Source organism: Patella vulgata, chromosome 2 (assembly GCF_932274485.2).
Source record: "Patella vulgata chromosome 2, xgPatVulg1.2, whole genome shotgun sequence".
NCBI classification, from domain to species: Eukaryota; Metazoa; Mollusca; class Gastropoda; family Patellidae; genus Patella; species Patella vulgata.
In genome coordinates, this window is record NC_065880.2 from 12752537 (window position 1) to 12771316 (window position 18780).

General features: G+C 34.5%; 1 protein-coding gene across 1 annotated transcript; it reads left to right on the forward strand.

Annotated features, from left to right (window-relative positions):
• Window positions 1-168: 168 nt before the first annotated feature.
• Window positions 169-17481, forward strand: LOC126812040 (T-complex protein 1 subunit beta). Its single transcript, XM_050538211.2, has 15 exons — window positions 169-322; window positions 7840-7908; window positions 8348-8413; window positions 8611-8722; window positions 9551-9627; window positions 10142-10254; window positions 10775-10901; window positions 11901-11976; window positions 12642-12742; window positions 13371-13498; window positions 14555-14766; window positions 15368-15508; window positions 16074-16177; window positions 16645-16744; window positions 17111-17481. The coding sequence occupies exons 1-15, from the start codon at window positions 320-322 to the stop codon at window positions 17281-17283; spliced, it is 1602 nt and encodes a 533-aa protein (XP_050394168.2). The 5' UTR covers window positions 169-319; the 3' UTR covers window positions 17284-17481.
• Window positions 17482-18780: the final 1299 nt, after the last annotated feature.

Sequence of the window (18780 nt, forward strand, 5' to 3'; positions counted from 1 at the left end):
CCCGGTTGGTGTAGAAAAGTAAAGGACTTTAACCCCATTTGATTTCATACCAGAGTGTGTGACAGTGGCGTCTCTGCCAAACTTTTGATGCAAAGGCGTGGCTCAACGCTGTCCTGACCCTGACAAACTTTAGCACGCGCGCTCTACATTTATAATGGAAGGGAGGCAACTCCATTTCCATGAACTATTTCGTTTCGTTTCTTTTAAACGCGAAGGAAGTCTTTAAAATTTGAGCGCCACCTTCACGAACATTCTGAAGTCGCAAGTAAACATTTCAACGCCGATTTTAACGAGTCGGTAGAAGTAAACATAATTCAAGATGGTAAGTGTAGTTGCATGATATTGTCTTCAGTTGCGATTGATATTACAAAGTGGTTTACTGTTACATGGGCTTAATGACCTAAAATTGTAGTAATCGGTGAACATTCGACATTTCTTCCAAAACACGTGTTTCAACCAGTCTCGCGTGTAGATGACATTACAGTCATGATATCAGTCTCAGACCGGTCAATGTTTTTGTTCGACAATAACATTGGTATCGAAAGCCAACATAGACACCAATTTCTGTTTGATTATTAGTATTATATATAAAAGAAGCCTTTTATTTGCATAATGCAAGAGTAGGCTAAAAGCTTAGGCCGTGTTGAATTGATTCCTTGTTTCTCCTGCCACCACTCTGGCAATCATGTGCGGTAAACACAACACAAAGTGGGTTTCAAAACACAAAGTGGTCTGGCATAATACCTATATAGTCTGAGGGTTGTGTACCATTTTTAATAATATTATAAATAATCTACTGTCTGATTCATCGTAAATTTTAAACGGATTTCTTCGATTATGAACAAACTACTTAACGTTGGTTATTATAAACTTACCTGTGTGTTTGTAATGAACTCCCGTTCGATAAAATCCATTGCACAACTAATTATCACAACGATGAAAACAAGTTCTCTCTTGAAAAATTGAAATATCACAAACTTTTCCCAGAGAAAAATACCAATATGGAAGATGGTTACGTCACTCTGCGGAAGATATCATTTCGTATTAGGGGTGACAGCATAGGAAATTCAAGTACAATTACGACAAGAATCCATGACCACTCGGACCAAAGATCACTCGGTTCAAGACCAGTCGGACCAAGTGATAGACCACTCAGCCCAAACAAATAGACTACTCGGACCATACAAAAAGACTATTCGGACCCAACAGAAAGACGACTCGGACCAATAATAAAATGTTGTTTTAATAAATTGATAATTGCGTTTGTTTTAATATAATTACTCGAACCAATAATAAAGTGTTATTTTAATAAATTGATAATTGTGTTTATTTTAATATGACTACTCGAACCAATAATAAAGTGTTATTTGAATAAATTGATAATTGTGTGTGTTTTAATATGACTACTCGAACTAATAATAACGTGTTGTTTGAATAAATTGATAATTGTATTCCAAATCGCAAAATATCGAGAACCACACTTGTAGTCACGTTTAAAAAGGGGCATATAAACGTCCGGTCTTCGTATTATTATGTGCTGTTTATATTAACGCATCAAGGGCGGATAACTTGAAAACGTGTCTCCACCCCCCCCCCCCATATATAGTAACCCAGGGGTTAGTGGGGTAGAACGGAATGAAACCACTGGGGATACCGCGAATGTGGAAAAAGTAAAATTAGGCTATCAGACAAGAACAGTATACCTGTATATGTAGAAACTGTCAAAAGTCTGGACATACCGAGTCTCATTGCAAGAGTAAAGAAAAATTAGATTGATATTTTTTTTTGGCACCATTATTAATTAATTTTAAAACTAATCGTTGATTTATTTACGTACACAAAATTGAACCAAACAACTCTAAATATAAGAATTCCGTATAAGAATTATTTGCTTCTTTGTATTGTGATTTAATAATAAATAAATAGCATATTGTCTAGCCTTATAATATAATTTAATTGGTCCGACTGGTCTTGTTTTGGTCCGACTGGTCTTAGTCCGAGTAGTCTTTGGTCCGAGTGGTCTGGATACCTACGACAATTGGCATTGAGTTTGAGCGTTCGCACACATAACTACCCGCATTCCTGTATTTAGTTACCGTCTTTTACATTCTAGTAAAATCTCTGCAAATTTTATAGCTTTACTTTTTGAAATATTTTGTTCTAATTATTTGATCAGCGACTCGGATGGGATTATTTACTTTTGAACACGCATGCCGCACAAACACAACTATACATTCGTTTTACGGGCTTTATCACACTTCGGTCAAAACTGTTGAATCGAGAATTAATGTTCCGCTTCTTACGGGGTCATACGGGCTTAGTAGCATTATATACCCACCCGGGTACCCAATACGGCAATAGACACGCTGAGGGCTGCCGCAACACGCTTAAAGATGTTACTGAAGCGGTTATTATTCGATCGAAAGAATGCGTATAAAATTAAAAATACACTCAGAGAATTCGGAGGTAAGCTTCGTGATCCTTGTTAAATTATTTATAACATGAAGAAGATAGGATATTTATAGTTTATTCATGACTTTATTTTTACGAGTATCCGTGCAATCAGTGATATTTTAATTGTGAAGAAAATTTGATAGACTGGCGATCAATGGTTTCCATATAAATCTCCTATGTAATTGCCTTCAATTGATATTTTTCGTCACCCAAACCCATATACGATCAAAATGATCGCGCTGTCAAACTATCTTTCAATGTTAACCAACCCCCGCAACAGGTATATTGGATTCGACCAATACGTCACGAAGACATTGTTGACATCGACTCTGTCGAAATTACAAGTAAATTTTCAAATTTTTCAAGAGAGAAATTGTTCTCATCGTTGTGATAATTAGTTGTGCAATGGATTTTATCGAACGGGAGTTCATTACAAACACACAGGTAAGTTTATAATAACCAAAGTTAAGTAGTTTGTTCATAATCGAAGAAATCCGTTTAAAATTTACGATGAATCAGACAGTAGTTATATTATTGGTTAGAATAAAAACACAGATAATATTTATTTAATTAAATAAATTTAATAACAAACTAAAATTTGGTAACAAGTGCTTCTTTGTTTAACTTTTTAAAAAATGAAATAACCATATTTTGTGTTACAATACAATGGAAACATTCCAGTTAGACGAAATTTGATTTGCTTGTTGAGTTATAGATGGTTTCGTTAATATCATCGAATGTGACAGTGCTGGGAATACACACCAAAGTCGATTGTCGAGATAAGTAAATTCGCGTACCGGTCGGCTTAATTTATTGATGTTCAAGGAAATAATAGTGGTTCCGTTCGTTCCTTATTATATTGATGTTCAAGGAAATAATAGTGGTCCCGTCATGGACCTTATTTTATAATACATGGACCTTATAATTATAAGGTCCATGGTCCCGTTCGTTCGTTAAACTCCAGAAACGAACGAACGGGACCACTATTATTTCCTTGAACATCAATAAATTAGGCCGACGGGTACGCGAATTTACCTATGTCCCGGCATAGCTCACCATTTTGTAAGGCGTGCGTTATTTATTACACAAGATATGATTGAGTAATACTTGAATAATAATGACGTGTTATAATTATTCGATCGAAAGAATGCGTATAAAATTAAAAATACACTCAGAGAATTCGGAGGTAAGCTTCGTGATCCTTGTTAAATTATTTATAACATGAAGAAGATAGGATATTTATAGTTTATTCATGACTTTATTTTTACGAGTATCCGTGCAATCAGTGATATTTTAATTGTGAAGAAAATTTGATAGACTGGCGATCAATGGTTTCCATATAAATCTCCTATGTAATTGCCTTCAATTGATATTTTTCGTCGCCCAAACCCATATACGATCAAAATGATCGCGCTGTCAAACTATCTTTCAATGTTAACCAACCCCCGCAACAGGTATATTGGATTCGACCAATACGTCACGAAGACATTGTTGACATCGACTCTGTCGAAATTACAAGTAAATTTTCAAATTTTTCAAGAGAGAAATTGTTCTCATCGTTGTGATAATTAGTTGTGCAATGGATTTTATCGAACGGGAGTTCATTACAAACACACAGGTAAGTTTATAATAACCAAAGTTAAGTAGTTTGTTCATAATCGAAGAAATCCGTTTAAAATTTACGATGAATCAGACAGTAGTTATATTATTGGTTAGAATAAAAACACAGATAATATTTATTTAATTAAATAAATTTAATAACAAACTAAAATTTGGTAACAAGTGCTTCTTTGTTTAACTTTTTAAAAAATGAAATAACCATATTTTGTGTTACAATACAATGGAAACATTCCAGTTAGACGAAATTTGATTTGCTTGTTGAGTTATAGATGGTTTCGTTAATATCATCGAATGTGACAGTGCTGGGAATACACACCAAAGTCGATTGTCGAGATAAGTAAATTCGCGTACCGGTCGGCTTAATTTATTGATGTTCAAGGAAATAATAGTGGTTCCGTTCGTTCCTTATTATAATGATGTTCAAGGAATATTAGTGGTCCCGTCATGGACCTTATTTTATAATACATGGACCTTATAATTATAAGGTCCATGGTCCCGTTCGTTCGTTAAACTCCAGAAACGAACGAACGGGACCACTATTATTTCCTTGAACATCAATAAATTAGGCCGACGGGTACGCGAATTTACCTATGTCCCGGCATAGCTCACCATTTTGTAAGGCGTGCGTTATTTATTACACAAGATATGATTGAGTAATACTTGAATAATAATGACGTGTTATAATTTTTGCCAATGAAAAAATTGATTATTCAGGTTCCCGGTTGAATATTAGCGACTGTCTTACAATTTATAATATGCTTTCTCATTAGCCGAAATGACTGCTACACGCGCCATTTTGCGGAATTCATCCAATCATATACAGTGTAACTTATTCCATAGTATGCGGGCCCCTACATGTGTATTATCAACCGGATCCATTCACTTGATTTGATATTTGTTTATTCGGTGAAAAGCCTATTTTCTGTCTTGTCCGCAGGTTTATCTTGTAGATTTTTGTTTTGCGTGTAGTGGGCCCCCCTGCACTTACTTATTTAGTTCGTAACGAGGAATAAACAACGAGAATTGACTTCTGATGTTTGGTAGATATTTATTTAGATGTTATTAACTAAATTTTTTGAATATTTTTTTTGTGTTAAAAACGTAAGCGCACGATTTTCGGGGTCCTCGACCTAAGCGCGCGGGCGAGGAGAAACAAGGAATCAATTCAACACGGCCTTAGTTGGCTAAATGAAATGACAGATGAGTACAATGAATTTACCCAAATTTACACCGATCTACCATTATTTCAATGGATCACAATAAGGCTGACCTTAAAAATATCTTTGTTTCGCCTAACGCGACCGACTAACTAAAACCACCCCCGACTTAAATTATTTTATTGTACATGTACTTTTCCACGATCTTTTTATTTTATTTTGTGTGTCAACCTGAAATATATCATGAGAGTTATTTCCCTTTACTATGGCTATGGTTTGATTCATTATTGAAACTGGTTGATCAAGACGAAAGCGTCATAGGTGTCGCTTCTCAACAAAATGGTTGCAGACGAATACACGTCCATTCCCACGAAATGATTCTGCCTCTATGTCTGTGGTGCGTAGTTTTAAACATGACGACGATATTTTCAATATCCGTTTTCGAGAAAAATGAAGGCACAACCCGCACTATCGTTAAAAACGTGTTGAAGGAGTTTCACACTTCAAGCTCGTGGCAAATCGTGTGCGAGTCGATCATCACGAAAAATCCCGATGTCATTGATTTGTTTGCCAATAAAGAAGACGAATGTTTCCACCCGGAAAATTATTAAGCTGTCAAATTAGCTCTTAAGTTTAATAAAAACTTTCAGTTCGTTACTTTTTACGTCAGACCCCAAATTCATTAAACAAAATTAATGAATCTGTAGTATACAGCTAATAAGTTTTCTGTATTGATTTCTCTGACTTTAAAAAAAAATCTGAAAAAAAAACCCGACCTACCGACCCTTCTCCTCGATTGTGGGTCGGGTTTGGTGAAACAAAGATATTTTTAAGGTCAGCCTAACTTAGATTGATAATTTACTGATCTTTGTGCCAAATTGTCATTTTTGATTAAAATCGTAGCATTTTTGTGACCAAATGTGATGTTGAAATAATGAATAATGGCTTTTGGTAGATTTGCACATTACACAAGTTGTGTCCCTTGGTTACGATTTCCGATAATTGCTTAGGAATCACATTTTAAATTGTTCAAGTGGCATTTAGTAACTGAATGAGAATTACACATGACATTTTAGCGACGTTTTGACGAGGGTTCTCCCGTCTTTATCAAGCAAAGAATGAGAACCATAGGACAATGAAGATATATATACAAAACCTGGAACAAAGAAAAACATTAATATATAATCAGAGATAATCATTTGGAAGCCATCCCTTTCGGTACCATACAACCATCTCCACTTCGCATGAGAAATGTTAAACTGTTACACATCTTGATATAATTACTCTCAGATCTACTGTTCTGGTTGATGAGATTGACTGCCACATCTCCATGTTGATGACGAATTTAGTGACTGATAGAGAATAACACATGCAGGGCTGTCGGTAATTTTTCACAGTTGATTAGCAGCACTGCTAATCAAAAAGTCCAATTTTGCCAAATTTGATTAGCAAATTTAAGAATTGATTAGCAGTTTTTCAGTTTCAACGTAAAACACCTAAATAACAAGATATTACTTTAATTCGTAATGAATTGACATATGATTAGATTCCATTCTGACTATTCTTAGATTTTTTAGCACTGCCACAAGTACTTGTGACAGTTTGTGAATGTGATGTAGACATTTAGTTAGGTCTTACGTCTGAAGCCAATTCTTGACAGTGACTTCCGAAGCCCCACTCATTTTAATTGTAATTTTTTTGTTACGTTAGAAATCTTCGTTAGAAAACAATTTCGTCTGCTTTTTATCGTGTATTATTATTTTTGTTCAATCGGGCGCACCTCGATTAACTAGACACACGCGATATAAACAATAATATTTTACGGGAATTTTTACTTTGATTTATCAATTTACAATACGTTAACATGTGTTTATTTTTTTTTATATTTTATTTACAATACGTGGGAGATACACTGGATTTATTTCTTTCAAAATGAATATGATATAATTACTTGATGTCTCACAACGTGAGTGGTACTACTTGATTCCCTATTTCCGGTTTAATAGTCCCTATTCATAGAGTTATGTCCCTGTGTTATATAGTATTGTGTCTGGGCAGTTCGAGAAGAAAATGTCACACGGAGAATTCAGTTTTGTTTATAAAATTTTATTCAACATTTTATACACGTTGAAAGTGTTGAGTAAGCCTTCTAGTCTTCAAAATGTGGATTATTCTTGTGTCAATATCCAAAATGACAGGCATATTAATGATTCGCAGTAACTGCGAATCAAAAACGTTAGATTTTAATTTTTGGTTAGCAACGGACAAAATATGTATCGCAAATTGCGCTGCGATACTGGTTGTTGGCAGCCCTGAACACATGACACAATTATATGGAATACAAGTTACTTAAAGGATTTATTTCAGCGATATTTATAAAGGGCTATATTTTTGTTAAAATAAAGGCGATCAGTTTTGAGTAAATTCTTAAGTTTAGTAATTATTGAGTGTGTTGATATTTTATTTAGAAGAGGATATAATCTTATTTGTGATGCTGCTTTAGGATTTTTAATGGTCATAAATTGTGAAATGTGATGGAAGTTATTTAGATTATTAGGTAATAAATGGTTGATGAAGGAAAGCTATAATTTTTTATTTTTGATTTCAGTTGTCCATGAATCCTGTTCAGATCTTGTCCCGAGGGGCTGAGGAGGAAAAATCTGAAATAGCTCGTATGGTAAGTATATGGTGACCAGTGTTGTACAGTGTCAGTGGTTGAAATTAGGGCTTCTAATCTATTTTGCAAACAACTGGCCAAAATTGAGTCACTATAGGTCATTGTCGTCTTCTGGAAATAGCATCAATTGGCTTCCATTCCATTCAACAGCAGTAAAATCTTGATAATTAGTTTTGTTATAAATGAGTGCCACAAAAAATAACAAAATAAATCTAGACCTGTTCAATATTTTCCATTATTTAATTCATGGTTATATCAATAAATATTCCTCAGTAACTATCTTTTATCTTTGTGTTATTCTATAGACACTGAAAGTGCCAAAAACCTGTTTTTTTCTTCTGAACTTTTGTCTCAGTACAACCATCACTGATTTTTGGATTGAATAATTTGAATTTGTTGATTAATAATGTTTTTATTGATTGTTTTTGTTTTATTTCAGTCCTCATTTGTTGGCGCCATTGCCATTGGAGATCTTGTTAAAAGTACCTTGGGCCCAAAAGGAATGGTAAAGTATATTTTGTTGCATCATTTTATTACTATGGTTACAATAAATGCTAGCAAGGAGAATTCTGCCCTGGCGGCATCTTTTTCCTATTAGCTATTTGGCACCGATGTTGGTCATGATGTTTTTGTTGACAGCATTTTAGAAAACAACTCTACAATTTGTGTATTCTTAGATTATTGATGTGTTGTATATTTCAGGATAAAATTTTACAATCAAACGACCCTAATTGTACTATACAAGTAACAAATGATGGTGCTACTATATTAAAAGCTATTGGTGTAGATAACCCTGCAGGAAAAGTGTTAGTGGGTAAGGATGTATATAAATCATTCTGTTATTGTATGTCCCAGTATTATAACATTGAGTCAGTTTACGATTGTCCAGTACCATTTTTGATTCTCAATAACATTTATCAGGGTTGAGCAGTAGAAGACAACAACTCTCGTAATGTAGGTCTAAAATACCTGGAGACTTAGTAGCCGGAGGACATCTAAACTGGGATCTCAGCGATACACACACAGTCATACCACGACCAAAGTTTCAATTCAATACTTAGTGAATATAATATTACTTTTTAAACAATGAACTGTTGACCACTAATTAATACTCAGAACTGTTTTGTTTATATTTTTATATGTTAATGACTCTAATTATTTTATCTAATCATATGTGCACCATTCCACCATTTTTTATTTTGATCAAACCTAAATTACACTTATTCGGCAAACTACTCTCCTAAAATTAATAACTGATCTTGAATAATCCTGATCATTCCTAGCTGATCAGGATTAATCCTATTTACTCACCACCAATCTTAATAGCTCATATTACGTCACAGTCACTTTTCCTATAAATACCATTACTGAAGAAGGACTCCTTTAGTCCGAAACGTCTACAAATAAATTTGTTTATTACTACCCAGGAATTCATCTATCTTCTCTGGTTATAGGGGTTGCTTCTCTACTTAAATTATCAGGGTTATGTATGTAATAACTGAGCATACAGCTCATTTACTGTTTCAACAAGAGTTACTTCCGATTGACCCATGAAGAACGTGTAGTGATCAAGAAGGGATGTGGCAGTACCTGAGAACAGAAGTACATGTTTTTATAAATATATGTTCTTGTATGTTTTCAGATATATCAAAAGTACAAGATGATGAAGTTGGTGATGGTACTACATCAGTTGTTGTTTTAGCTTGTGAATTATTGAAGGTATGTTAACTTTTATACTAAATCATAATATAATAAGTTTATAGATCTTCACAGCTATAATTTGAAGTTTTATAATTATTGCTATTTATTAAAGATACATTATGGAAGATTAGGTAAAGAGCTGGAAGTTTTCACTATAATACTTAACAACTAGATAATGTAAAGGGAATATGCTGAGAATTTCAGTCAAATTGTTTCCCTCTAAGCCGAGAAAACCTTATTTTAAAATCACTGTAACCTTGATTGTAATTGTTATCGGCGTCACAATAATTAAAGTCTTGATTATCAAATTTTGCATTTAATTATCAATTGGCGTTGAACAGCAGATTGGATTCAAATCCAATTAAAATCGGACACATAAGATGGCATTGAGAGTTGATTATGGTCTTAAATGTCTAAGCAATAGTTAAACATTTCAGGTCTAAAGAAAGAACTGCAATAGGCAGATTTAGCTCTTGCCTAATGTATGTTTAAGAAATGTTTTTAGGTCCTATTATAAATTGTTTATTTGTAGGAAGCTGAAGATTTAGTGAGTAAAAAGATACATCCACAGACTATTATATCAGGTTGGAGACAGGCTACAGATGCTGCAAGAAAAGCTTTAGTTGATGCTGCTAGAGATAATGGGTAATATATATTACACAGAAGGCCTTAGAATATTTTAATTAACAATTTCTAACACAATTACAAACTGCCACCTTTTGATGACAGGCATGATTAGCTATTCTCAAACTTTTAACTTTATATTTATGCATTACATTACCGTAACATTAGGAGGCATGCACTGAACCAAGAATCCGCAGTCTGGAAGACTAGGCAAGGATGACTATTGAAAACAAAATTGTTTATACCGACTTGCAACAAAGTAGAATTTATGTAGCAATATGTGATGTTATAATGCTTATTGCATCCTGTGTTTTATTGATATTGTTGAATGAATATAAATAAATGGAAAGACTGTTTGTGCTGACAACATCGGTCAATTTAGTTTTCATAGTTATACATTTTATTATTGGAACAAGACCTGTCAATACCAATGTTTTTCTTTTTTTATTATTTTTTTTTAACTGTTGAAAATAATATCTGTAGGGTTTTTGTCATCATTGCAGTCGAATTGTGGTCTTGATTTGTTATGGTTATGTTTCAGAAAGAATCCAGACAAATTTCGTGAAGATTTAATGAATATAGCCAGAACAACCCTTAGCTCCAAGATTCTCACTCATTTCAAAGAACATTTTGCTAAATTGGCTGTTGATGCTGTACTCCGATTAAAAGTATGTAGATTTATTATACCATTTACTTTAGACTTGTTTTAAGATTATAATTCCAAAAGCCAGCCTGGAAATAAGGCACCTGTCACAGACAATGTCAGGCACAGATTCGGGCTTTGTCAGGCACAATATCTCTGTTGCCTGTCATTTTGTCCGGCACTGATTTGTCTTGTTTATTGATATTATTAATACATGTCCGACACTTTGATGAAAATGTCAGGTACTATTTCATTAGTGTCCGACATTTTGTCAGGTACATCTTAAACCGTTATTTCCAGGCCTGTCTACAAGATGTATATGTTATCATTCTGTGTAAAACGAAGTTAGGGAGAGATATTGAAATAGACTCTGTCGGAATTTTGTTTCTGGAGCATATCTTGTAACCTGGTCAAGACATCTTTATGAAACTTTGGACATACATCAACCTATTATTATTAGTTATGCCCTTGGCTTACTATAATTTTTTTAGTGGAATAACTTGTGTTTCCATGGAAACAAACTGTACTTAGTTTTTGGCATATAATTATTATTCAAAGGGATAAAATATTATGATACCTTATAAAATTTTGGTGGGTAAGACACTGGCTTGCTAGCCTGGAGTTTGGGTGTTCGATCCCTGCTTTTGCAGAGAAAGTTCATTCAGATTTTCCGGCGTGGTTCTCCCTTGTCAGTGATGCAGGATGGAGGGCCGGACAAGGACAGCTGTCTAGTCTTTCGGATGGTACGTGCACGTAAAAGATCCTCTGGCGGTTGAAATTCGATATAAGAGTAGGCAGTAGCGCCACTGCCCGGGCAAAATTTCCCTCATGGCACACTGTATGGCGTATACCCGTCTTTATTAGCCCAGGTTAGGAGCAGAACTGTAGAACGTTAAACCCCATTTCAATCATTTCATTTATAAAATTTTGTTTTAATTAGCAAATAACTCTTCAGTTTTTTATACTATACTATGATAGTGTAAATATTGAACCATGTTAATAATAGTCTATATTTATAAATTAGGGTAGTGGTAATTTAGATGCCATTCAGATTATCAAAAAACTTGGTGGAGCTTTACAAGATTCTTATTTAGATGAAGGTATGTGAATAGAAATTAATTATTTTTTTTCAATCACACCCATTCAACTAACTTTCTAACATGATGGTCAAGGGTTCGATCCGGGTGTTGTCCAAGAAAGTCCAGTGTGGTTTTTCCCTTGTTAGTGTTGCAGGATGGAGGATCCGGCAAGAAACATCGACTTGTCGTTTGGGTGGGACAATAAACCATGGTTACATGTACGCAATTGGCATGCACAATTAAAGACCTTTGATAGTTGCAATTCGAAATAAGTGTAGGTTGTAGCATGGTGTATGCTCATTTTCATTAGCATGGATGGAGCATAAAAGTAGGACGTTCAACTCCATTTTATTTGACAAACATTTCTTAAGATTAGTACCAGTTGAAACCTTATTTACAGGTTTGTAGTAAATAGGAGCTTGTACTAATAACAACTACAGTTCCACTGCAAATTTATTCTTGTATTTACTTCTCATTCATGACAGGTATTGTGATTTATGACAATATGAAAGTTGATATCTTCATAAATTGGGTATAGTTTTCTTATCAGTTACATGTCTGACCATCAGAGGAATGCCAAAATGGTTTAAAAAGAGAAGTGGACGGGACCTCATTATAAATATTGATATAGGATTATATAATTTGTAGAAGTTCTAGACTGCATGTAATATTGTTTTGTTTTAAAGGTTTCTTGTTAGATAAGAAAGTTGGTGTTAATCAGCCTAAGAGAGTAGAAAATGCCAAGATTTTAATAGCTAATACACCAATGGATGCTGATAAAATTAAGGTATAATTAATTTTATACTTTTATGTGGACAGGAGTCACGGTGGTTAAGTGAGTAAGACGCTGGCTGGCTAGTATGGAGATTGTAGTGTTGGCCGAGAAAGTTCGAGATTTTCCGGCATGACCTGACCGGGACTTCTGTCTAGTCGTTTGAATGGGATGAAAAACTGGGGTCCCGTGTACACATTGGCGTGCACATAAAAGATCCCTTGGCAGATGAAATTGATGTAAGAGTAGGCCATAGTGCCGCTTTCCAGGCAAAATTTTCCCCATTGCACACCGCATGGCGTGTAGTGTGCCTTCATTAGTCCAGTCGAAGCAGAACAGTAAGACGTTAAACCTCATTTCATTTATGTTGACATATATTGTCGTCACCTGCTTCCAATGGTCTATTTAACATAGTTAACGTAAGACAGAAGCAAATTTCAGAGTTGTCTCTCCATTTATGTTCAGAAAGCTTGGTAAAAATGGTTAATTTTCAATTATCCTGTTCATATTATAATTTTTAAAGCTTTTGAAGTTGATTTAAAACTTGCGTCAAGATGTGGCAGGTAAAAATGATTTTATTTATGGCCGGTAAAAATGATCTTATCTTTTGTATTATAATATGAAATATTGTTTATTTGTGTAGGTATTTGGTAGTCGAGTTCGTGTAGATGCTGTAGCAAAAGTAGCAGATTTAGAAACAGCTGAGAAAGAGAAGATGAAAGATAAAGTTAATCGAATCATCAAACATAACTGTAATGTGTTTATTAACAGGTAGGATAATCTTACCTGTCAGAACCAATCTGGGCATTATTTATTAGATGATCTGTGTAGCTTTCAACTGATATTAATACAAGAGGTTATAGATGGTACTCATGTTGACAAGACATTAATGTGTTACATGTGAACTATTGAGTACAATTTTTGTTCTGGAATCCTGAAAAGGTATAGTACAAAGTAGAAATCTGTGGTTTTGTCCGAACCAATAAAATAAGTGGTTAGAAATAAGATGATACTAACTGGTATTGTTTGTAAAATATAGTAATGGTTTGTTACAACGGCCAGGTATTGAGGCAGTACGGTAGCTGGAGTGACTTAGTGAATAAGCAGCTGACCCGCTAATCAGAAGGTCCTGGGTTTGATCCCAGTGGTTGTTAAGGATGTTCTTCAGGATTTTTCGGTGTGATTTCCCCTTATCAGTGGTGCAGGATGAAACGAAAAGAAAACTCAAGGATCTGTATACACATTGGCATGCACATAAAAGAACCCCTTTCTGTTAGTGTTTCTACCACTGGGCAAAATTTCACTCTAGCAAACTGAATGACGTATGCCCGTCTTCATTAACCTGCATGGTGCTGAAATGTAGGTCATTAAATCTGATTTGATTTGATTTCATTTTCACTATTTAAACATACATTATGCAAGAGCTAAATCTGCCTATTGCAGGTCTTTCTTTAGGCCTGAAATGTTTTCTAAAGTATTAATTAGACATTAATTAACTGATCCAGGCCTTAATCAACTCTCGATGGCATCAGATTTCTCCGATATTAAATAGATTAGAATGGTTCAGCGATACTTTGATTTAATCAAAGATGGAGGACTGAGACTTAGCTTCGATCAACCAGTACAGTACGGTGGTTGAAATTATTGCACACGTCTGTCAAACCTTCAAAGGCTAATATCTTCGCTTGCAATAGAGTAATTTAAATGAAATTTTCAAATTATTCATTTTACATCATCTAATTTCGAACTATTATAGCAAGAATGGATAGTTCTTTATCTAAATCTTACATTATGTATCTTTAATATAAATTTGTTTATTTTTTGTAGACAACTTATTTATAACTACCCAGAACAACTATTTGCTGATGCAGGTGTAATGGCTATAGAACATGCTGATTTTGATGGTATAGAACGTCTAGCATTAGTTACAGGTGGTGAAATAACATCTACTTTTGATTGTCCTGATATGGTTAAACTAGGTACCTGTGATCTTATAGAACAAGTTATGATTGGTGAAGATCAGTTAATCAAATTTTCAGGTAACAAATCTTTTATTCTGTTTTGCTTCACTGAGAGAAATTCTGACATTGTAGGATAGCTGTACAATAAAACCCAGACAGAACAAATGAATAGGAAATAGACCAGAAAAGAAATAATATTGAGATATACAGCTACCTTTTTGGATGTCAACTACCATTGTCTTAGATCCTGTTCTTGGATAATGGTTAATATCAGTATAGCTTGTTAGGGTGTAATAGCTGCCACCTCTAGGCACGATGTTCATTGCACATCTTGTCGCAATAGAGTGATTTGAATGAAATTTTCAAATTATTCATTTTACATTATCTATTTTCGAACTATCATAGCAAGAGTGGCTACTCCTTTTCTTAATCTTTCATAATTTATCTTTAAATTTGAAAAGTTGCGCAAATTTCTAAGACTTGACATAGTTTTAACATGGACTACATATTTGCAAGTTTTAACATGGACTACATATTTGCAAGTTTTAACATGGACTACATATTGGACTACATATTTGCAAGTTTTAACATGGACTACATATTTGCAAGTTTTAACATGGACTACATATTTGCAAGTGTTCTACAGATGAAACTTATTAAATGTTTGTATTTTGTACAGGTGTAGCCCTAGGAGAAGCTTGTACAGTTATTTTACGTGGAGCAACACAACAAATATTGGATGAATCTGAAAGATCTCTGCATGATGCTCTATGTGTTCTATCACAAACAGTTAAAGAAACTAGAACAGTTTTTGGAGGAGGTAAAATTTCTACTTGCAAATAACTTTCATCACAACTTCGACATCTTGTAGGATCTTGAATTTGGCCCGGAATTAAAATACATTAAGGCTATCAGTGGCAGTCAAACTAAAAGGATACTTTTGTCCACGTTGTAAGAAGAATCTGAGGATTTTTTAAACCCCATTTCCACTTCTTGTTGCTTAATTCTGATGGGACCAAAAAAAACCAGATTTCACGTTAACACTTGGCATTCGATGAAGAGTAGTTGAATTGTCACTTTGCTAATAAAATTCTCCTCCACGGTTGTACGTGACGAGGAGTATGGTTGTCTGTCCAACATCGTGTGTTTTCTCTGGGTCCTCTGGTTTCCTCCCACTGTTAAAGATCCCTATGCGCAAGCAGATTATTGAAATAAAATTGGACCATATGTTAGTCCCATATTAACCTAGTTTGTGTCGAGTGGAGTTAAACCTCATCTCTCCCTCTCTTACACATGTGTCAAGTTTGATAGAATTATATTAAAGATAATGCCAGGAAGGTTTTTAAAGTATATGTTAGAAAATAAAGTTTTCTTCTGTATTTCAGGTAGTTCTGAGATGTTAATGGCTGATGCTGTAGCCAAGTTAGCAGCTAAAACTCCAGGAAAAGAAGCTGTAGCTATGGAAGCTTTTGCTAAGTCATTAAGAGCAGTAAGTAATACTATTCCACTTTTTCTCCATCAAAATTTAATCTACCCATCATTCTACACCAATATCTAAGTTCAAGGGTCATAATTTACTCAAAATGAAGGTCAAATCTCTTTCTACCTGTGAATGAAATCTCAGCTGAAGGTCTTGGAACATTACATCTGAACTGAGTAGAAACCCCAAGTTCACAAAGCATTCTCAGACTAAAGTGAAGAATTTACTCAACTTTCAATCACTGTTTATGAGAAATATCTTTGATCCTGAAACACAAAACTTTACACATAGTTTCTTATTGATGTATTTGATACATTGAAACAACAAAAGTTTTATAAAGAGCTATATTTTAGTTAAAATAAGGCGAACAATTTTTGAGTAAATTCTTAAGTCTGATAATGTTTTGTGAAAGCGGGACCTGGTTTCATTAGCCATGGTTTGTTAGTTGATGTGATTTGATGTGTTTTATCTTGTAGTTACCTACATGTATAGCTGATAATGCAGGATATGATAGTGCTGATTTGGTTGCCCAACTAAGAGCTGCTCATACTGAAGGAAAACACACATATGGTTTAGGTAAGATATATAAAAGAGAAAATTATTGTGTTTTTGGAAAACGTTTGAACTTTTAAATGTTAAAATAAGAAATTTAATGGGACTTTTTAGGGGGTTCAATGTCACATTTATACCGTTATGGATGTTGGAAAAAGGAGAAATATTCTTGAATCTTTGGGGGACCAAAAGTCAGATCTAATTTTTCAACCGTACAACTTAGCTAGTTCCGTATAAAACTTGACATTTGTTGGCAAATCCTGTAGGGTTCTTAAAATTTGGATATTTAAGAAATTCACTTCATTTAGCAATCCTGTAGGTTTCTTAATATTTGGATATTGAAGGAATTCACTTCATTTAGCAATCAAATATTTGTTTTATATTATACAGATATGGAACAAGGTGTTGTAGGTGATATGGAGGCTCTAGGAATTACAGAATCTTTCCAAGTTAAAAGACAAGTTCTACTTAGTGCCGCCGAAGCTGCCGAAATGATATTACGTGTAGATAATATTATTAAAGCTGCACCTCGACAAAGACAACCTGACCACAGACATCATTAAATGTATCATATCCAGTTATTCATTTCAATATATACTACATTTTATCATAGCTTCAATGTAAATTGTATGATAAAAAGAATCAAGTGCTATCTGTTTTTTTGTATATTTAATTTATTTACCATTCTCAAATCTCGGACATGTGACACACAACAGTCTTGCTTTTCGTAATTTTTTTGTGATAATAAAATGATATCATGATTTTTGTTGTTTTCTTAAACTGTACAGGAAAAACATTCTTTCAGAACATCCTCTTCCAGTGTAGCAATATAAAAATTAATACTGCAGCTCTGACAAAATATCTGGATCCCTGCATTGGCTTAGAAAGTTCGAGATTTTGCAGAACTAAGAGCCTGACAAGGACAGCTGTCTAGTCATTTGGTTGACAAAAACCTGAGGTCCTGTGTATACATTGGCGTGCACGTAGAAGATCCCTTTGCAATTGGAATTCGATATAAGAGTAGGCCATAGTGCCGTTGCTAGGACAAAATTTCCCCTCATAGAACACTGTATGGCTTATGCCTGTCTTCATTAGCTCAGTTGGAGAAGGACTTTAAACCACATGTCATTTCTGACAAAATATGTGCTGTTTGAAAATACTAGATCTTGAATTGATCAGATGTTACATTATCATTCTGTGGAGGTCTATTGCCAGAAGGGGTGGGTGTGCTTTAAATCAGGTCTGTCATCGAGTCGAGGGTTGCTTGCCTAATCTTGTGAGTGTTATCTCACTGCTCAGCTAAAGACCCCCTACGCAGAATTGTTGAAATAGAATTGTACCATGTTAATCCTGAGGTCGCCTAATTTTTGTTGAGGACGTTAACCCCATCCATTTCTCTTTCCATTGATTGAAGTAAAAAATTCTGAAGAGAATAGTTGATAATTATATTTGCTGTCATGCACTTTATGGATTAATTTTGTCAGCACAGCTCTAAGCATGACGTTATTACTATGATGGCTGGCCACTGGACCAGTTATAAAAACCCAAGTCGCACATACTAGGTCTGTGATCTTGAAAACCTGTCATCCCACAACCAGGATTGTTATAAAATGTGGATTGTGTTATTTAGCATGTGAGAAATGGTGTAAGTGTAACTAGAGAGTTACAGAGTGCTCATCCAATTATGCTTCAAATCGGATATGAAACAAATCCATTAAAGACTGTGGCATCTATCGTGTTCACAAGGCTTTTGGAAAAGCGGGGTGTGTAACTTTGAAACATAATGGTTGCAGAATTCTCAATGCTAGCATCAGGTTTAGCATATATTGCTTTCACAACATATTTTTTGGCAAATGGGGGATAACTCTGGAACGGAATGTCACAGAATGCTGTACATTGATAGGGTTCATTCTCTCATGACCGAAATGCTTCAAATCAAATAGTAACCTGTAGATTTTGGTAAAGGGTGTGGACAGCCCTGGAACAGAACATCACAACCCATATTGTCTTCACTATGTTTTCGGCAAAGAGGGTATAACTCCAATCTGATTAAATACAGA

Excerpts from the sequence above, each read along its gene's own strand:
- LOC126812040 (XM_050538211.2), top strand. Across the intron at positions 8,723-9,550 it reads TGCAGGAAAAGTGTTAGTGG|ATATATCAAAAGTACAAGAT; the intron begins GTAAGGATGTAT and ends GTATGTTTTCAG. Across the intron at positions 13,499-14,554 it reads TGTAATGTGTTTATTAACAG|ACAACTTATTTATAACTACC; the intron begins GTAGGATAATCT and ends TATTTTTTGTAG.